Below are 13115 nucleotides of genomic sequence, written 5' to 3' on the forward strand. Positions count from 1 at the left end.
TCATAATTGTCAAATGCGTTTTTCTTTCATTAGTGAGGAAAGTTCCCCACATTTGTTTGTTTGATTCAGTGCTGGACCCTTTTGAAGTGTATTATATATTTTCCTATTTCAAGTTGATGAGCGCCTCTTTCATCCTTTTTAGGCTAGGTCGCCCCAGCACTCCCTCTCACTTTGATAGGCCCAGAACACCCACTGTGGAGAGCCGAACATGTTTCCAGAGCCACCACCACCTCTAAAGCAGCGGTTCAACTCCAGGATGACTGAGCCCCACACCTTATTTCTGTTCTCAAAGAGAAAACGGAGAACCATGGTCAAAGATGAGCTGATCTCTTGATACAAACATGAAAGATTCCACGTCCATTTACCTCGTTTAAATAGCCATTTCCCGGTGACCTGGATTATGGACGGATAACAACCGACACGAAGATTGTGTATATTTAATGTACACTCCCTGTTGAGCTACTGTCGGACATACATACCCCTTCACACTGCTCCCAACAAAGTGACTCCTCTGTTTAGTAATAGACGATCGTTTACGAGACTACACTTCCCATCATCCCCGTCGGACGGTGAGCGTAAGGTTCAAACACGCTGTACTTCTTGGGCACGTTGGGTCGGTCCTCCTGTGATCGCAGCAAGCTGCTGCTGTTTTGCATAAGGAGCTCCTCAGCTTCTCCTCCGAGGTGTGAGCCACTATTCCCGGAGTCATGACGGACCCGGTGGCTGCCGCTTGCGAGCAGCTCGTCAAAGCAGTGACGATGATGATGAACCCCGAGACGAGTCAAGTTTACCGGCTGGAGGCCCTGAAGGTAGCACCGTTAGGGGCTAGCTAGCGCTGCGTTTCACATGCTCCCGAGCCGGGGCATATTTGCGACCGAGTGCAGGTCACGCTGAATAAAGACAACTGTTTCGTTCCCCTCGCAGATGTTTCGAAATATTTCATTTTTATATGTTTACTTTTCTTTTGACTATGAACCGACTGTTAGCCGGCTAGTCAACGCTCATTCATTCCAAGCTGAACATCTGGGCAGGCACTGACTGAGTCGAAGAAAACAAACTATGCTCCACATCACAATTCACTTTTGCTTGTTGAGAAGGTCAATTTAAGCGGTTAAGCCGTACTCTAATATTTGTGTCATCACTAGCCATAGCATAATGTAGTTATTCACGATGTTCTTGTTACTTGTTTATGTCAATAGGAAGCAATTGTTTGTTATATTTATATTATCAAATAGACGACAAATTGCTGTATTTGTTGGCACCAGTTCTAACATATTTTTTTTTATATAAGCATATTAGCACTTTGAACAACATTCAAAAAGTGCTATATAACGTATTTATCACTATACTCCCTTGCTAAAAGCATGTAAGATCAAAGCCCATTTTAATGTTTTCCAAACACTTTACATCTCCATTTAAAACAATACTCTAAATTGCATTTACAGTTTTGTGAAGAATTCAAAGAGACAAGCTCACTCTGCGTACCATGCAGTTTACGACTGGCCGACACGGCTCAGCCAGCTGTGGTGAGACACTTCGGACTGCAGATTTTGGAGCATGTAATCAAGTGAGTAGAATAAGTCAGAAAGAGTGGCGTGAAAAGCTGTTTGTTAAAATCATTCTCATCAATTCTTTTGCAGGTTCCGGTGGAACAATATGCAACTGCAAGAAAAGGTGCAGGTGAAGGAGAGTGCCATGCAGCTTTTGTCAAAAGTAAGTCTCCTCATCAAAAACTCCATCTCTTCTTGTGATTTCGCTCAATGGCAACCCCGACTTTCACCAGGGAACTCGTTCAATCCTGGAGGAGGAGAGCCACATAAAAGACGTCCTCTCCAGAATCATAGTGGAAATGATAAAGAGAGAGTGGCCTCAGAACTGGCCAAATATGCTGACGGAGATGGAGACGCTCACCAGCGAAGGGGTGAGTGAGATACATCAGCATGAGGCCCTTTATTAGTTTCTAAAAAATGATATTAACTTTGAGTATAGCTTTAAGTCTCATGTTGTGGTTTAATTTGTATATTTTTATTTTGTGTTTGCTCAAATTTTCCCTCACATGGACTCAAAGTGAAATAGTCGAAGGCCTTAATTTAAATACCTTTGCAGGAGGCACAGACGGAACTAGTGATGTTGATCCTGCTCAGGTTGGCAGAGGATGTCATCACCTTCCAGACACTGCAGAGCCAACGTCGCCGAGACATCCAGCAGACGCTGACAAAGAACATGGACAGCATCTTCAGCTTCTTGATGGCAATTCTGCAATTGAATATTGAGGAATACCGCAAGCTGGTGAGTAAAGACTATCTCTGTATGACCGCTGAGTCTAATGTACTTTCTAATACTTTCTAATTCTTATGCAGAAAGTGTCACCAGAACATGAACTGAAGGTAGGGTGCTTTGACGTACTGATTAATTACAATAACAAAACTAGATTTTCAGTTTCAGTACATCTGTCTCCGCACAGGCCAGAGCTCACTGTCGCGTCGCTGTAGCCACGCTGAACACGCTCGCTGGTTATGTAGACTGGGTGTCTCTCGTCTACATCACCTCAAGAAACTGTCATCTGCTGGAGATGCTGTGTCTGTTGCTGAGTGAGCCTGAGCTGCAGCTGGAAGCAGCCGAGTGTCTGCTCATTGCCATCAGTCGGAAGGTTGGTGGGACGAAGACTAAGCGCTTGACAACATGCTCGACTCTTCTGGAATTCAAAGTTTTTCCCAGTGTTATTGATGAAGGCAATATGTCCTCCTCATGGGTCACATGAAAACACTCTTGAGTAAACATGATGGGTGCAGATCAGCATTTAAAAACTTGAAATTATTGGGGCATTAATCTGTATTTTTTTGCTTTTTTTCACAGGGCAAACTGGAGGAGAGGAAGCCCTTCATGCTTCTCTTCAATGATGTGGCCATTCACTACATCCTGTCTGCTGCCCAGTGAGTACAAGTCTTCCTTCTAACCTGCATATTCTGTTGTCGCTGACTGACATCTTCCTACAGGTCGGCAGACGGACTTGCAATACGTGCACGGCCTTCAGATTTACAGTGAGTGACGTGATCTGTATTTGGGACGAGCAATATAGCACTTGAATATAAAAAATCTGCAGTCAAATCTTTCTTTTATTAACCAGCTTTTATTTCCAGATCGGTGGAGGTGGTGGAGCGCGGCTACGTCTTTCTGAAACGGCTTTGTCAGGTTCTATGTGCTATAGGCAGCCAGCTCTGTTCACTTGTGGTAAGTGTGCGAAATTCATTATTATTTCAATTCTTGAGGTCTTATCAGACCATTCATGGCTCACGGTGTCTCCGCAGGGATCAGAAGTAAATGTGGATGTTCCCGCAAATCTCGGCAAATACATGGAAGCCTTGTTAGCTTTCACCACACATTCCAGTCTGGTGAGATGAAATTCTGTCTTGTTGTTAATGTCCCTTTTATGTGCTCTGGTTTGTTGAATACTTTTTCATCAGACGTATAGCAATGAATGTTTTGTTTAGTACTTTGTAGTTTGTTCATCAGTAAAGTTACCGATCTTCACCACAGTTCTTTCTGACTGCTACAGCTGAGAAGGAGGATTTTAAATGGACAAAATTTCTTCTTTATCCATCGCATTTCTCTGCAGTTTTTAAAGTCGACCACGCTGCCGATTTGGGGATCCCTGTTCAGACATGAAACCCTTTCCAAGGACGCTGGTGTGCTGGAGATGGCCGTGAAATACCTCAGAACATCCATGACCAACCTCATCAAGGTGGAGCATTTGATCATGTTTGTGTGTTTGGAAGTCAAACTTGGTCGATGACACTTGTTGATAACCGCCTGTCTGCTCATCAGACTGGGTTTCCTACCAAGAACGACAGCCCGAGCTGCCTGTATTCTCGCCTGGACTTCGACAGCGACGAAGACTTCCATTCCTTTTTTACCTGTATGTGTCGCATAAATGAAAGGCGCTTTAGTGGTGTTTAAAACTGTGTTTTCGATGTCCCCCAGCTTTCCGTGCCATGCAGGGGGAGCTGGTGAGGGTCGCCACCAGAATTGTTCCTCTGCAAGCCTTCCAGATCACAGCAGAATGGTTGGAGTACCAGATAAGGAGCCCGATCAACACCGGAGACTCACGTAGGATGCCCTGATATTTTTTTTTACTTTATATGTAAATAAAGCCGCTAAATTCTCCCTTCAATGGTGTGGACAGCTGGAGTCCTGTGCACGCTGCTGTCTCCATCCGTGATCCAGTGGGACGCGATGACGGTCTTCATGGAATGCATGGCTTCGCAGATCAGCAAAACTCTTGAGGATGACGTAAGGACGGCAAACCGTACAGCAGCTATTGAGCATGGTGTTTCACTGAAGGTTTTTGTCGCGCTGCAGAAGCTTCCCATTGAAGAGAGCATGAAGCTACTGGAGGCTGTGCTGAACTATGAGACCAGCGACCCACTCATCTTGTCCTGCGTCCTCACCAACGTGTCCTCACTGTTTCCATTCGTCACTCACAGACCCAACGTCCTGCCTCAGGTCCTCTCCAAAGTATGTTCTAGTTCTGTGAAGCGTTTCATCCTGCCTTTGAGTGTCTCACCATGCTTTGGTTTCTGTAGCTGTTCAACGCCATCACATTTGAGCTTCATCAGGAAAACAAGGTGAGACGCCTTTTTTAAAGTCTTTTTTTTAAACCTAAAAACTGAAGCATGTTTGTGACTGCAGGCTCCTCGGACACGAGGGGTGAACAACGTGAGGAGGCACGGATGCTCCTCCATCATCAGAATTTGCAGGGATTACCCACAATTCATTCTGGTAAATATGTTCTGTCACGAATGACGGTAGCTGTTCAGCAGTTCAACCTTTTCCATGCTTGTTTCTTCCTCTTCGCCTGCAGCCGTCTTTCGACATGTTCTACTCTCACGTGAAGAAGCTTTTCTCCAGCAACTCCAACCTGACTCACATGGAGAAAAGTTCCCTGATGGAAGCTCTGGTGCTCATCAGCAACGAGTTCAAAAACTTTGACAAGCAGCAGGCTTTTTTGGACGAGCTGATGGCCTTCGTGGTGACAGAGTGGACGTCGGAGGAGATGAAGAGGTGCGTTTGAGACCTTTGTTTAAGCGGCAGGAGGTGACGTTGGGTGGTGCGTGCAGGGTGCTTTGGGATCCTGTCATTTTCCTCACATTTGTCGGAGCTGACCAGCTGATCAACGACCAGAGCAAAGAGGCTGACGTCGCGGGCCCCAATAGGTCACGGGTTAGTGTCTTACTTGTCACTTCCAGTCCAACTGAGCACCATTGATGATGAAATCTCCGCTCTGTTCTTTCACCACTTGCAGCTGAGCTTCTGCTTGTACGCGCTCTTGGGTGTAGTAAAACGTTCTCGCTGGCCTGCAGATGCAGAGGAGGCCAAGGCTGGAGGCTTTGTGTTTGGTTACACCCCAACAGGTGACCCCATTTACAGGAACCCCTGCGCCTCCCTGTTTCTGATCATGCTGCCCAACCTCCTGGCTCTGATCAGGTGAGTGTTGGGTAGATCTTTTTTTTACTTACCCATCCACCGCTCTCATTAGGCTCCACCCCCACAAGAGGGCATTCAGTTTGTTTCCGTTTGTCATTTTTCAGCTCAGTTTTTCAGGTGTTAACTGCAAGTTGCTGTCTGGCAAACTACATGTCAGTATCAATCCGAAGCTTCAGCACTACACCGGTGTTGCGTTTGATTTTGTACCTCTTATCCTTACCCGGATCGTCCATCACTGCAGGACCCAGAACAGCCTGTTCATGCCGGAGAACCGGGCCCGTCTGAGTGAGACCTATGCTCACGCCTACGACATGATGGACGGGGAGAAAAATGTAGTGCTTGGTGAGAAGAATCCGTCACTCCTCTTTCAGAATGATCATTTTTTTAATTCACATGTTCCCCGTCCAGGTCTGCCTCAGCCGGTCCTGGACATATCGGACTCACCGGTGTACCGAACAAATCTGGAGCGAATGCAGGGATTTTTCCACCAGCTATACGACAACTGGTATGAGCCATGTCGGTGCAGTTGATGACGTTCCATTTCATTATGATTTAAAATGATCTTTCTCTCTTCACACAACGTAGCTTCCAAATCCTGGGTAACGCAGGTCTTTCCCTGCAGACCCAATTCTACACCGTGGAGCGTTTGGCTGAGAACATCGCTGGCTCTGCCTTCTTTTCCCTGGATCACCTGCCTGATTACAGACTGCGCTCTATCATTCATATCCTTTGAGTCTGTACTGCTGCCTCTGGATTTGTGTCCTGTCTGGAGTTTAACACTCTGTATTAACCATGTAGTTTTATCATGATGCCCTCATGAACCTGTCTTTGAGTCAGTATGTTTCCTGAACAGCAGCACGGTTGTTCCTCAGGCAGGTGGTGCTGTCGTGTCCTCAGGAATACTACGAAAGTCTTCTCTGTCCACTGCTCAGTCCACTCTTTATCTACATGCTGCAGGTCTCTGTTTGATTCAGTCTTGTGCTTCACAGCGTGAAATTTCTGAACGTGAGGTTTTGTTTGAATCTCTGCAGAGTCTCAACGCCAAGTGGCAAGTCATCAACCAGAGGACTTCGATCACGTACGTTGTGAAAGCTCTCACCACCTCAATGGTTTCTTGGACGTCTGGAAATGAAAGTTGTGTTTCACTTTCAGGGGCGAAGATGAGGAGGAGGCGGTACTTTGCCAGGAAAGTCAGGTGACGCAGGAGATGTTGGAGGAGCATCTGGTCCGGCTACTCACCAGAGAAGTGTTGGATCTCCTCAGTGAGTTTCTTTAAGCTTGTAACGTTTGCTTTTTCTGTCATTAGTAGGGAGTGAATTATTGTGTATTATTTCTTTTTCCAAAAATATTTCATACAATCTTTAATCATTGAAAATTGGTGATTTCATCTCAATTTATTCAAGACGTATGCTTTTCAGTAGCAGCGATATAAAACCACCCAAAAACGTTTTAATGTAAAATGATAGTTTGCTAGCTGAAAGGTGAATAGAATATTCAAACTTTAAATCTTGACAATGAGTGGATTGATAATGATTATAGATTATGAACATATATAAGTATTTAAAGACGTTTTTAATTTTACATTTTAAATCCTAAACCTGACGGTTGTAACGACGTCTTGGTACAGTTCGACCGACCGCTGTGATAGCGTGTGTTTGGCATGAGCGCCATCTGCGGTCCAATGTTATCACTACACACTACACTACAGAGAGATAATAACATGTATCAATCATTTAAAAGTATGTAGGCAACATGCATGGTTTAGCGGCTCATGGAAATGTCTTGCAACATAAACTTTTTGGTGGGACTTGATGACAAACTGTCCGGATCACAATTGTTTCGCTTCCTTCCTCCAGTTGTGAGCTGCATTTCGAAAAAAGTGGCCGAACCAGCTGCAAATAAAGAGGACAACGATGGTGAGTAGACATATCATGGCTGTGCCCTGGATTATACTCACCCCAGGTCACTTCTGCTCCTGCAGAGGACGAGATGATGATGATGTCGACTCAGTCGGCCCCCGCAGCCCCGCCTACCGAGGAGCTGACAGAGCTGGGGAAATGCATGATGAAAGAGGAGGTGAGATTTATGAGCGGATCACTTGTCTTGACGGCAGATTAATGTTCTTTTCATCGAGCAGAACAGCTACATGAACCTGCTGACTCTGTCATACACCTCGCTGTCGTGGAAGGACACCTCCAACTGTCAACGCACGGCTTCCACAGTCTGCTGGACCCTCCTGCGACAGGTAGGAGACCCAAAGCTCCCTGATTCAGGATCTTTAAAAAAATAAATCGACTGTAAAGATGTAGCGTAGAGTGAGATATTGTTATCGTAAATAGGTGACCCCTTGTCTCTGTTTTTATTCATCTCCCGTTTCAGGTTGTGACCGGGAACCTTCTTGCTGAGGCCGTCACGTGGTTCTACACTTGCGTCCTCAGAGCTCTTCAGGTTCACGGGCAACACGAGGCCTGTAACGCCACCCTCTGTCATCTGGCCATGCTGATCTACGAGAGTCTGGTGAGGCCACGACACAGGCAGTTGAAGAAACAGCACCCTCTAATGGTCCAACCACTGAAAAGTCATTTGTGTCTCTGAGCTTTGTTTGTTTCTGAAATGTTTTTGTTCCTTGTTTTAGAATGAAACGAAATGTTGTCCAGCCTCTCAGTGCGTGTTTCTTTGTCCAGCGGCCTCGGTACGTGGAGCTGAGAGCGGTGATGACCCAGATCCCCAACATCAACCTGGACGCTCTGGACAGTTACGATAAGAAGTTAATCGATCCAAATGTACCAAAGCTGGGAGAGAAAAAGAGGCGGGACCAGTTCAAGAAGCTCATCGCAGGAACAGTCGGGGTAAGGCTTTCAGACACTAGAGGGCAGTGTTTCCTCACAGTACACCTCCCTCCACTCCGAACTGGTCGGTGGAAAAAAAAAGAAGTGCTGAAGAGTTTAATGAAATTCTTTCTGCTGGATCTGCCGTGGATTTTGTTTGAATGTCTTTTTTTCCCCTGCCAACAGAAAGCTCTCTGCCAACAGTTCAGGAAGGAGGTTCATATCCGGAATCTTCCGTCGCTCTTTAAGAAGCCGAAGCCAGAGAAGGATTTACTGGGGACTGAGCCTTTGGGCCTGGAGGCGCTCTTCTCCCCCGGGGACACGTCCTTGTAGGGCCAGAGCAGAGAAGTTCTGATGGACTGGAATTGGCGGGAGAAGTATCACACCCACCAGGGCTTCCCTCTGCCTCCTCCTGCCAACACGATGGCCACCACACTGCTGCTAATTTGAAATGTCTTTCCCTTCTTAGTTATATAATTAAAAAAAAGGGAGTCTGAAAGCTGTCCGTAGAATGAAGAGACACTTGCCAAACAAATCGGATTGTACTCGCATGAGTATTTTAAATCAACGATCTTTCCATTTCCATGAGTGGATTTTTCATTTCGGCAACACTACTGTGCCCCATCAGGATTTAGCTGGTTTAGAATGAGTTTGTGGAACACTTGAGGATTCGCCATGTGTTTACTTCAAAACATTTTTTTTTTAATTTAAGGGAATATAAGCTGCCTCCGCTCAACCTCAGGCGTCGCTAGAGTCAACAATGGCAGCGCTGACAAGCTATCAGGTTAAATTCAAGGTCAAGACGCGTCGTTTTTGAGACGTTTGTTTGAGATTATGTTGCTGCTGTTACGTGGAAATGGAGGAGATATGTGTTGACTGCGCTTGAATAAATCCACAAGCTCTGTATTTATCATGAGCGTTTGTAAAATGGTAAATCATTTTCTAAATGTTTTTGCAAATGTTTGCTCTTATCAGCACAATTCATCACTGATTGATCATGAAAGTTTGTGCCAAAGTGTTGGTCCCCAATCGTCATGGAGATTTTGGCAAGTCGCTTGACCAACTGAAATCTGCATTATAAGCTTTCATTTTATTTTCCAACACCCGGGTTTCAGTTGTTCCGGCCACGAGGAGGGAAACGGCACTACATTCCTGTCTTTCCGGGTGAATTCTTTGTTTTATTTTATTTTTCAAGAGTCCGTTGGATGTGTGTGAGCTTTTATTGTGAGACATTTGCTCCAATAAATAAGAATTGTTTTCCATGTTCTGTTCATGTCCATGATGCCTAAAAATGAAACGTAAATATGCAAAAATATCTATTTTTTTATTATTAAATAGGTCGGCATATCTACAGGTATAGGGAAATTATTTTTTTAACTTATCGTTGCGTAAAAAATGGCTCACCTTGTAGGCAGTGGGAAGCACTTGTGTTAGAAAGGAATTGATGGTAAAAATTAATTAAATTAAAGAAGTAGTACGTTATTCCCCGGAGGGCTTTTAAGTGTTTTAACGTTCATTTAAAAGTCAATAAAAGCAATGGATGTAATCGAGCCTCAAAAATATACATTAACTTTCTAAAATGTTTTTTGCCGAAAAAAAAGGTGTGTGTGTATATATATATATATATATATATATATATATATATATGAAATCTTACATATTTCAATAATAGAAATGCGTCACTCAAACAAGAAGTAAAATAATGAATATCAAAAAAGAGCTGTTACTGTGGTGAAATGTTTTCTGGCTTGAGGGAACCATCTGGTTTTTAAGATTTTTAAGGCTTTTATTTCTAACAAGGGTCAACACCAAGTTAATAGTTTTCACTGCCTGATAGTTTTCGAGCGTGAAATGTGAGTGTTCTTCGTAATCTGCCACAAAAGTTATTGAAGTGAGGTTCAAATCATTTTCAAGTTTTGAGTTAGTGTTGGGGACTTCTGGTGCCCTGCCTATAATATTCAATGCTTTTATATTCAACATTAGTCACACTTGTGAATAAAACATATTGGTATCATTTTTGTAACAGCGTGGTTTACAAATGTTTTTTTTTTTTTTTACATTATTTTTTTTAGATCAATATGCACAAAGTGAGTTCTTGATGTTTCACTCAGTCTTTTTTAAAATGAGATTTGTAAACATGATAAATTTAATCACCGATGTCAATATGAGACATATACACAATGGAGCTGAAATGAGGTCGTAACTGAAAAACCCGTTCACAATAGGGATCAATAAAAAAATGAAACAATCTGATATGAGATTATTAGACTGAACTCAGTCAATAATTACAACAAATATGCTACCAAAAGTAAAAAGAAAATATACTGTTTTTTTTCTTGTTTTTTATTGCAACTTCCAAATAAACATAAAATTCTGCTTTTTCTTATTTAACCTCTCAACCATACATCTCCTAAAACAATCTCTTTATTTGTGTGTATATTAATTTAAGTTCTCCTTTTTTTTTTTTTAAACGTGTATTAGCTCATACTAAAAATCTATAATCTGACCAGAGACCTCAAAACAGTCTTGTTCCAAGGCCTGAGACAAACCATATTTAAATTGAGATTTTAGTCAGGAATTAAAGCGGCAATATTTGGGAGTCTAAATTATACACAGCTAAATGTATACCTACTGGAAGTGACAATTCAACTGAAGACGATGCTACCATAGTATTCAGGTCAAATAGATCAGATGATAAAATAGTTCAATATAATTGATGTATCGTATGGAAATAAATGACGGTATATTTAGATTTATGGGATACTTAGTCAACATGAGCTGGTCAGTAAATGACTGCCTCAGAATATTGTGTGAACTTTGCCGCTGGCCTCCTTCAGCACAAACAGTCAATAAATAACTAATAAAATGATTATTCAAAACAGTCAAACCAGCTCTTGAGATAATAGTTTCCAGTCTCACTCAGACTAAACTGCAGAATGCATGTGCCATCAAAAGAGTGTCCAGCTGATCGAAGTCTGTATGGCGGTGTGCGTGACCAGCTAAGTTTTCAGACTCGACCCCTGTGCACTGCACAAAAGAAAAATGAATCTACACTTTCTCTACACCACCTTCTTTTCACCAGTAAGATCGGACATGCCTTCTCTGACATGTTGGCTGCAGACCAGGACACAATCGCTGCAGCTCCGCCAACCCAAGTGACCCAAGCGGTGTAGGACTTTTTAAGCATCAGATATGCATTGAAAATTAAATTGCAACCATTTCTTGGTCAGAATATAAAAATATGAACATAATCTCTTCCTCAGAAGTTCAGAACACAAAACCACCTCAGTATCCAGCAGTATCTGTGTGGAGTCTGTTTCCATGCTTGTGCGGATGTTCTCCAGGCGCTCCACTTACCTCCCACTGTCCGAAAGCAGAGTAAGAATCTATGCTTGTGAATGTTTCCCCACTTTAGATTCTCAGAGTGACGGTAGCTTGGGGCCGCATGAAAGCTGATCAAGGGCTGCCACTGGCCCCCGGGCCAGACCGTAGACATGCCTGCCTCAAGAGGACGCTTGTGCTTAAACCTTGGGAAGCACAACCATTCAGCCCCGCAGGTGAAATAAAAACTGACAAATTTAGTGGAAACTGCTTTATAAAGATCAGGGTGGAAGCGGATTACAGTTCATTTCAGTCAGATTTCGAGAATCTTCCCAGACGACCTCCAAAACCACAAAGTGACACTGGAACTCCTGAAGAGAGAGTTCATCCATCAGACAGTTCATTCGTAAAACACCAGAGTTGTGAAGGAAATCGCACCTCAAACATCAAGTTTTCATTCATGCCTAGCTTGAGGACACAGGATTCACCAGTGGTGTTGCCCTTCAGACAGGAAGTGCGCACCAGCTTCACCTCCAGGATGTAGTTGATCCCAGCAACCACCTGAGACAAATCATTTACCAGAAGCTCCAGAATCTGAGCAGGGAGCCCTCCGTACCTGAGCTTTCGCCGACTGGACCTCCAGCAGGGTGAAGTAAAATGGATCCTTGTTGACTTTGTTGAACTCCCGCACGGCAAACCGAGCCCTCGACAATATTTTGCTGTCGATTTCAACGTCATAAGGAAAACCAGAGCCACCCGGAGCAGCGGCCGCAGTGAGGACCCAGAAACATACGAGCACAGAACCCAGGCAGAACATGGTGGAAATAACAGCTACCTGCACCGACAGGAGAGGTCGCGACCTTTATTGGAGTGTCACATGACACACACACACACCTGAAGGTGATAATATTGTGACCAAGTGAGTCATTTGTGGAGCACCACTCTGGGTCATTGTCTCTGTGTTTGTGCGACCTTGTCAAGATGCCGCCTCCGTCATTTACTCAATGAAGCTTGGATTGGCTCCAGACCCCCTTGGCTCCGTCTTGCTTGTCATTTGTCCTCACTGTGGCTGAGTAAACCATATCATTTCATCATTTTAATGAACTGTGTGTTTGTATTTTATTTTTGTATTTAGCACTGATAAATCTGTAATTCATCCTTGAGAGTGAAAAATAAATGTGTCCAAAGTGTGGTCTGAGGGCCACTCGCAGCCCTTTTGCTGAATTCCATGTGGCCAGAATGGAAACTACAAAAGTAATTATTTCATTTTATGTTGCAAATAATGCTTTTAATCTGCCACATGAGATTCAGTCAATAAAAAAAAAATGCATCAAATACAAGGATAATTACTCAGGGACGATATGTATTTGGGAGCCAATTTGGTTTATATTTATGAAATGCGGCTTCTTAATTTTAAAATAATAATACAAATACATAACGGTTTGCCACAGACATTTGGTCAAAGTGTTGATGGTGGTTGCA

General features: G+C 43.5%; 2 protein-coding genes across 2 annotated transcripts in view; one reads left to right on the top strand and one right to left on the bottom strand.

The window, feature by feature from the left end:
* LOC128764685 (exportin-5) overlaps positions 1–9544 on the top strand; it is a 10755-nt gene extending 1211 nt beyond the window's left edge. Inside the window, exons 2-34 of the mRNA XM_053874662.1 lie at positions 143–809; positions 1446–1567; positions 1641–1713; positions 1784–1921; positions 2107–2289; positions 2361–2387; positions 2465–2650; positions 2857–2933; positions 2997–3041; positions 3141–3231; positions 3309–3392; positions 3617–3742; positions 3826–3916; positions 3982–4107; positions 4184–4290; positions 4360–4515; positions 4584–4625; positions 4690–4779; positions 4862–5061; positions 5118–5220; positions 5303–5484; positions 5726–5826; positions 5893–5989; positions 6070–6205; positions 6343–6441; positions 6516–6562; positions 6637–6746; positions 7341–7400; positions 7466–7560; positions 7622–7729; positions 7864–8001; positions 8169–8333; positions 8499–9544. Of these exons, the coding sequence (XP_053730637.1) occupies positions 708–809; positions 1446–1567; positions 1641–1713; positions 1784–1921; positions 2107–2289; positions 2361–2387; positions 2465–2650; positions 2857–2933; positions 2997–3041; positions 3141–3231; positions 3309–3392; positions 3617–3742; positions 3826–3916; positions 3982–4107; positions 4184–4290; positions 4360–4515; positions 4584–4625; positions 4690–4779; positions 4862–5061; positions 5118–5220; positions 5303–5484; positions 5726–5826; positions 5893–5989; positions 6070–6205; positions 6343–6441; positions 6516–6562; positions 6637–6746; positions 7341–7400; positions 7466–7560; positions 7622–7729; positions 7864–8001; positions 8169–8333; positions 8499–8645 (3654 nt within the window). The 5' untranslated portion in view covers positions 143–707 and the 3' untranslated portion in view covers positions 8646–9544. The remainder of the gene's footprint in view (positions 1–142; positions 810–1445; positions 1568–1640; positions 1714–1783; positions 1922–2106; positions 2290–2360; positions 2388–2464; positions 2651–2856; positions 2934–2996; positions 3042–3140; positions 3232–3308; positions 3393–3616; positions 3743–3825; positions 3917–3981; positions 4108–4183; positions 4291–4359; positions 4516–4583; positions 4626–4689; positions 4780–4861; positions 5062–5117; positions 5221–5302; positions 5485–5725; positions 5827–5892; positions 5990–6069; positions 6206–6342; positions 6442–6515; positions 6563–6636; positions 6747–7340; positions 7401–7465; positions 7561–7621; positions 7730–7863; positions 8002–8168; positions 8334–8498) is intronic.
* Positions 9545–11914: 2370 nt separating this feature from the next.
* On the bottom strand, positions 11915–12450 carry LOC128764610 (cystatin-like). Its single transcript, XM_053874514.1, has 3 exons — positions 12250–12450; positions 12072–12194; positions 11915–12004 (listed from the first exon to the last, which is right to left on the bottom strand). Exons 1-3 carry the CDS (start codon positions 12448–12450, stop codon positions 11915–11917), a joined length of 414 nt encoding a protein of 137 aa, XP_053730489.1.
* Positions 12451–13115: the final 665 nt, after the last annotated feature.

Source organism: Synchiropus splendidus, chromosome 9, assembly GCF_027744825.2.
Source record: "Synchiropus splendidus isolate RoL2022-P1 chromosome 9, RoL_Sspl_1.0, whole genome shotgun sequence".
NCBI lineage: Eukaryota > Metazoa > Chordata > Actinopteri > Syngnathiformes > Callionymidae > Synchiropus > Synchiropus splendidus.

Excerpts from the sequence above, each read along its gene's own strand:
- LOC128764610 (XM_053874514.1), bottom strand. The coding sequence starts at position 12,450 with ATGTTCTGCCTGGGTTCTGTGCTCGTATGTTTCTGGGTCCTCACTGCG. Across the intron at positions 12,195-12,249 it reads TCCAGTCGGCGAAAGCTCAG|GTGGTTGCTGGGATCAACTA; the intron begins GTACGGAGGGCT and ends GATTTGTCTCAG. Across the intron at positions 12,005-12,071 it reads ATGAAAACTTGATGTTTGAG|GAGTTCCAGTGTCACTTTGT; the intron begins GTGCGATTTCCT and ends CTCTCTCTTCAG.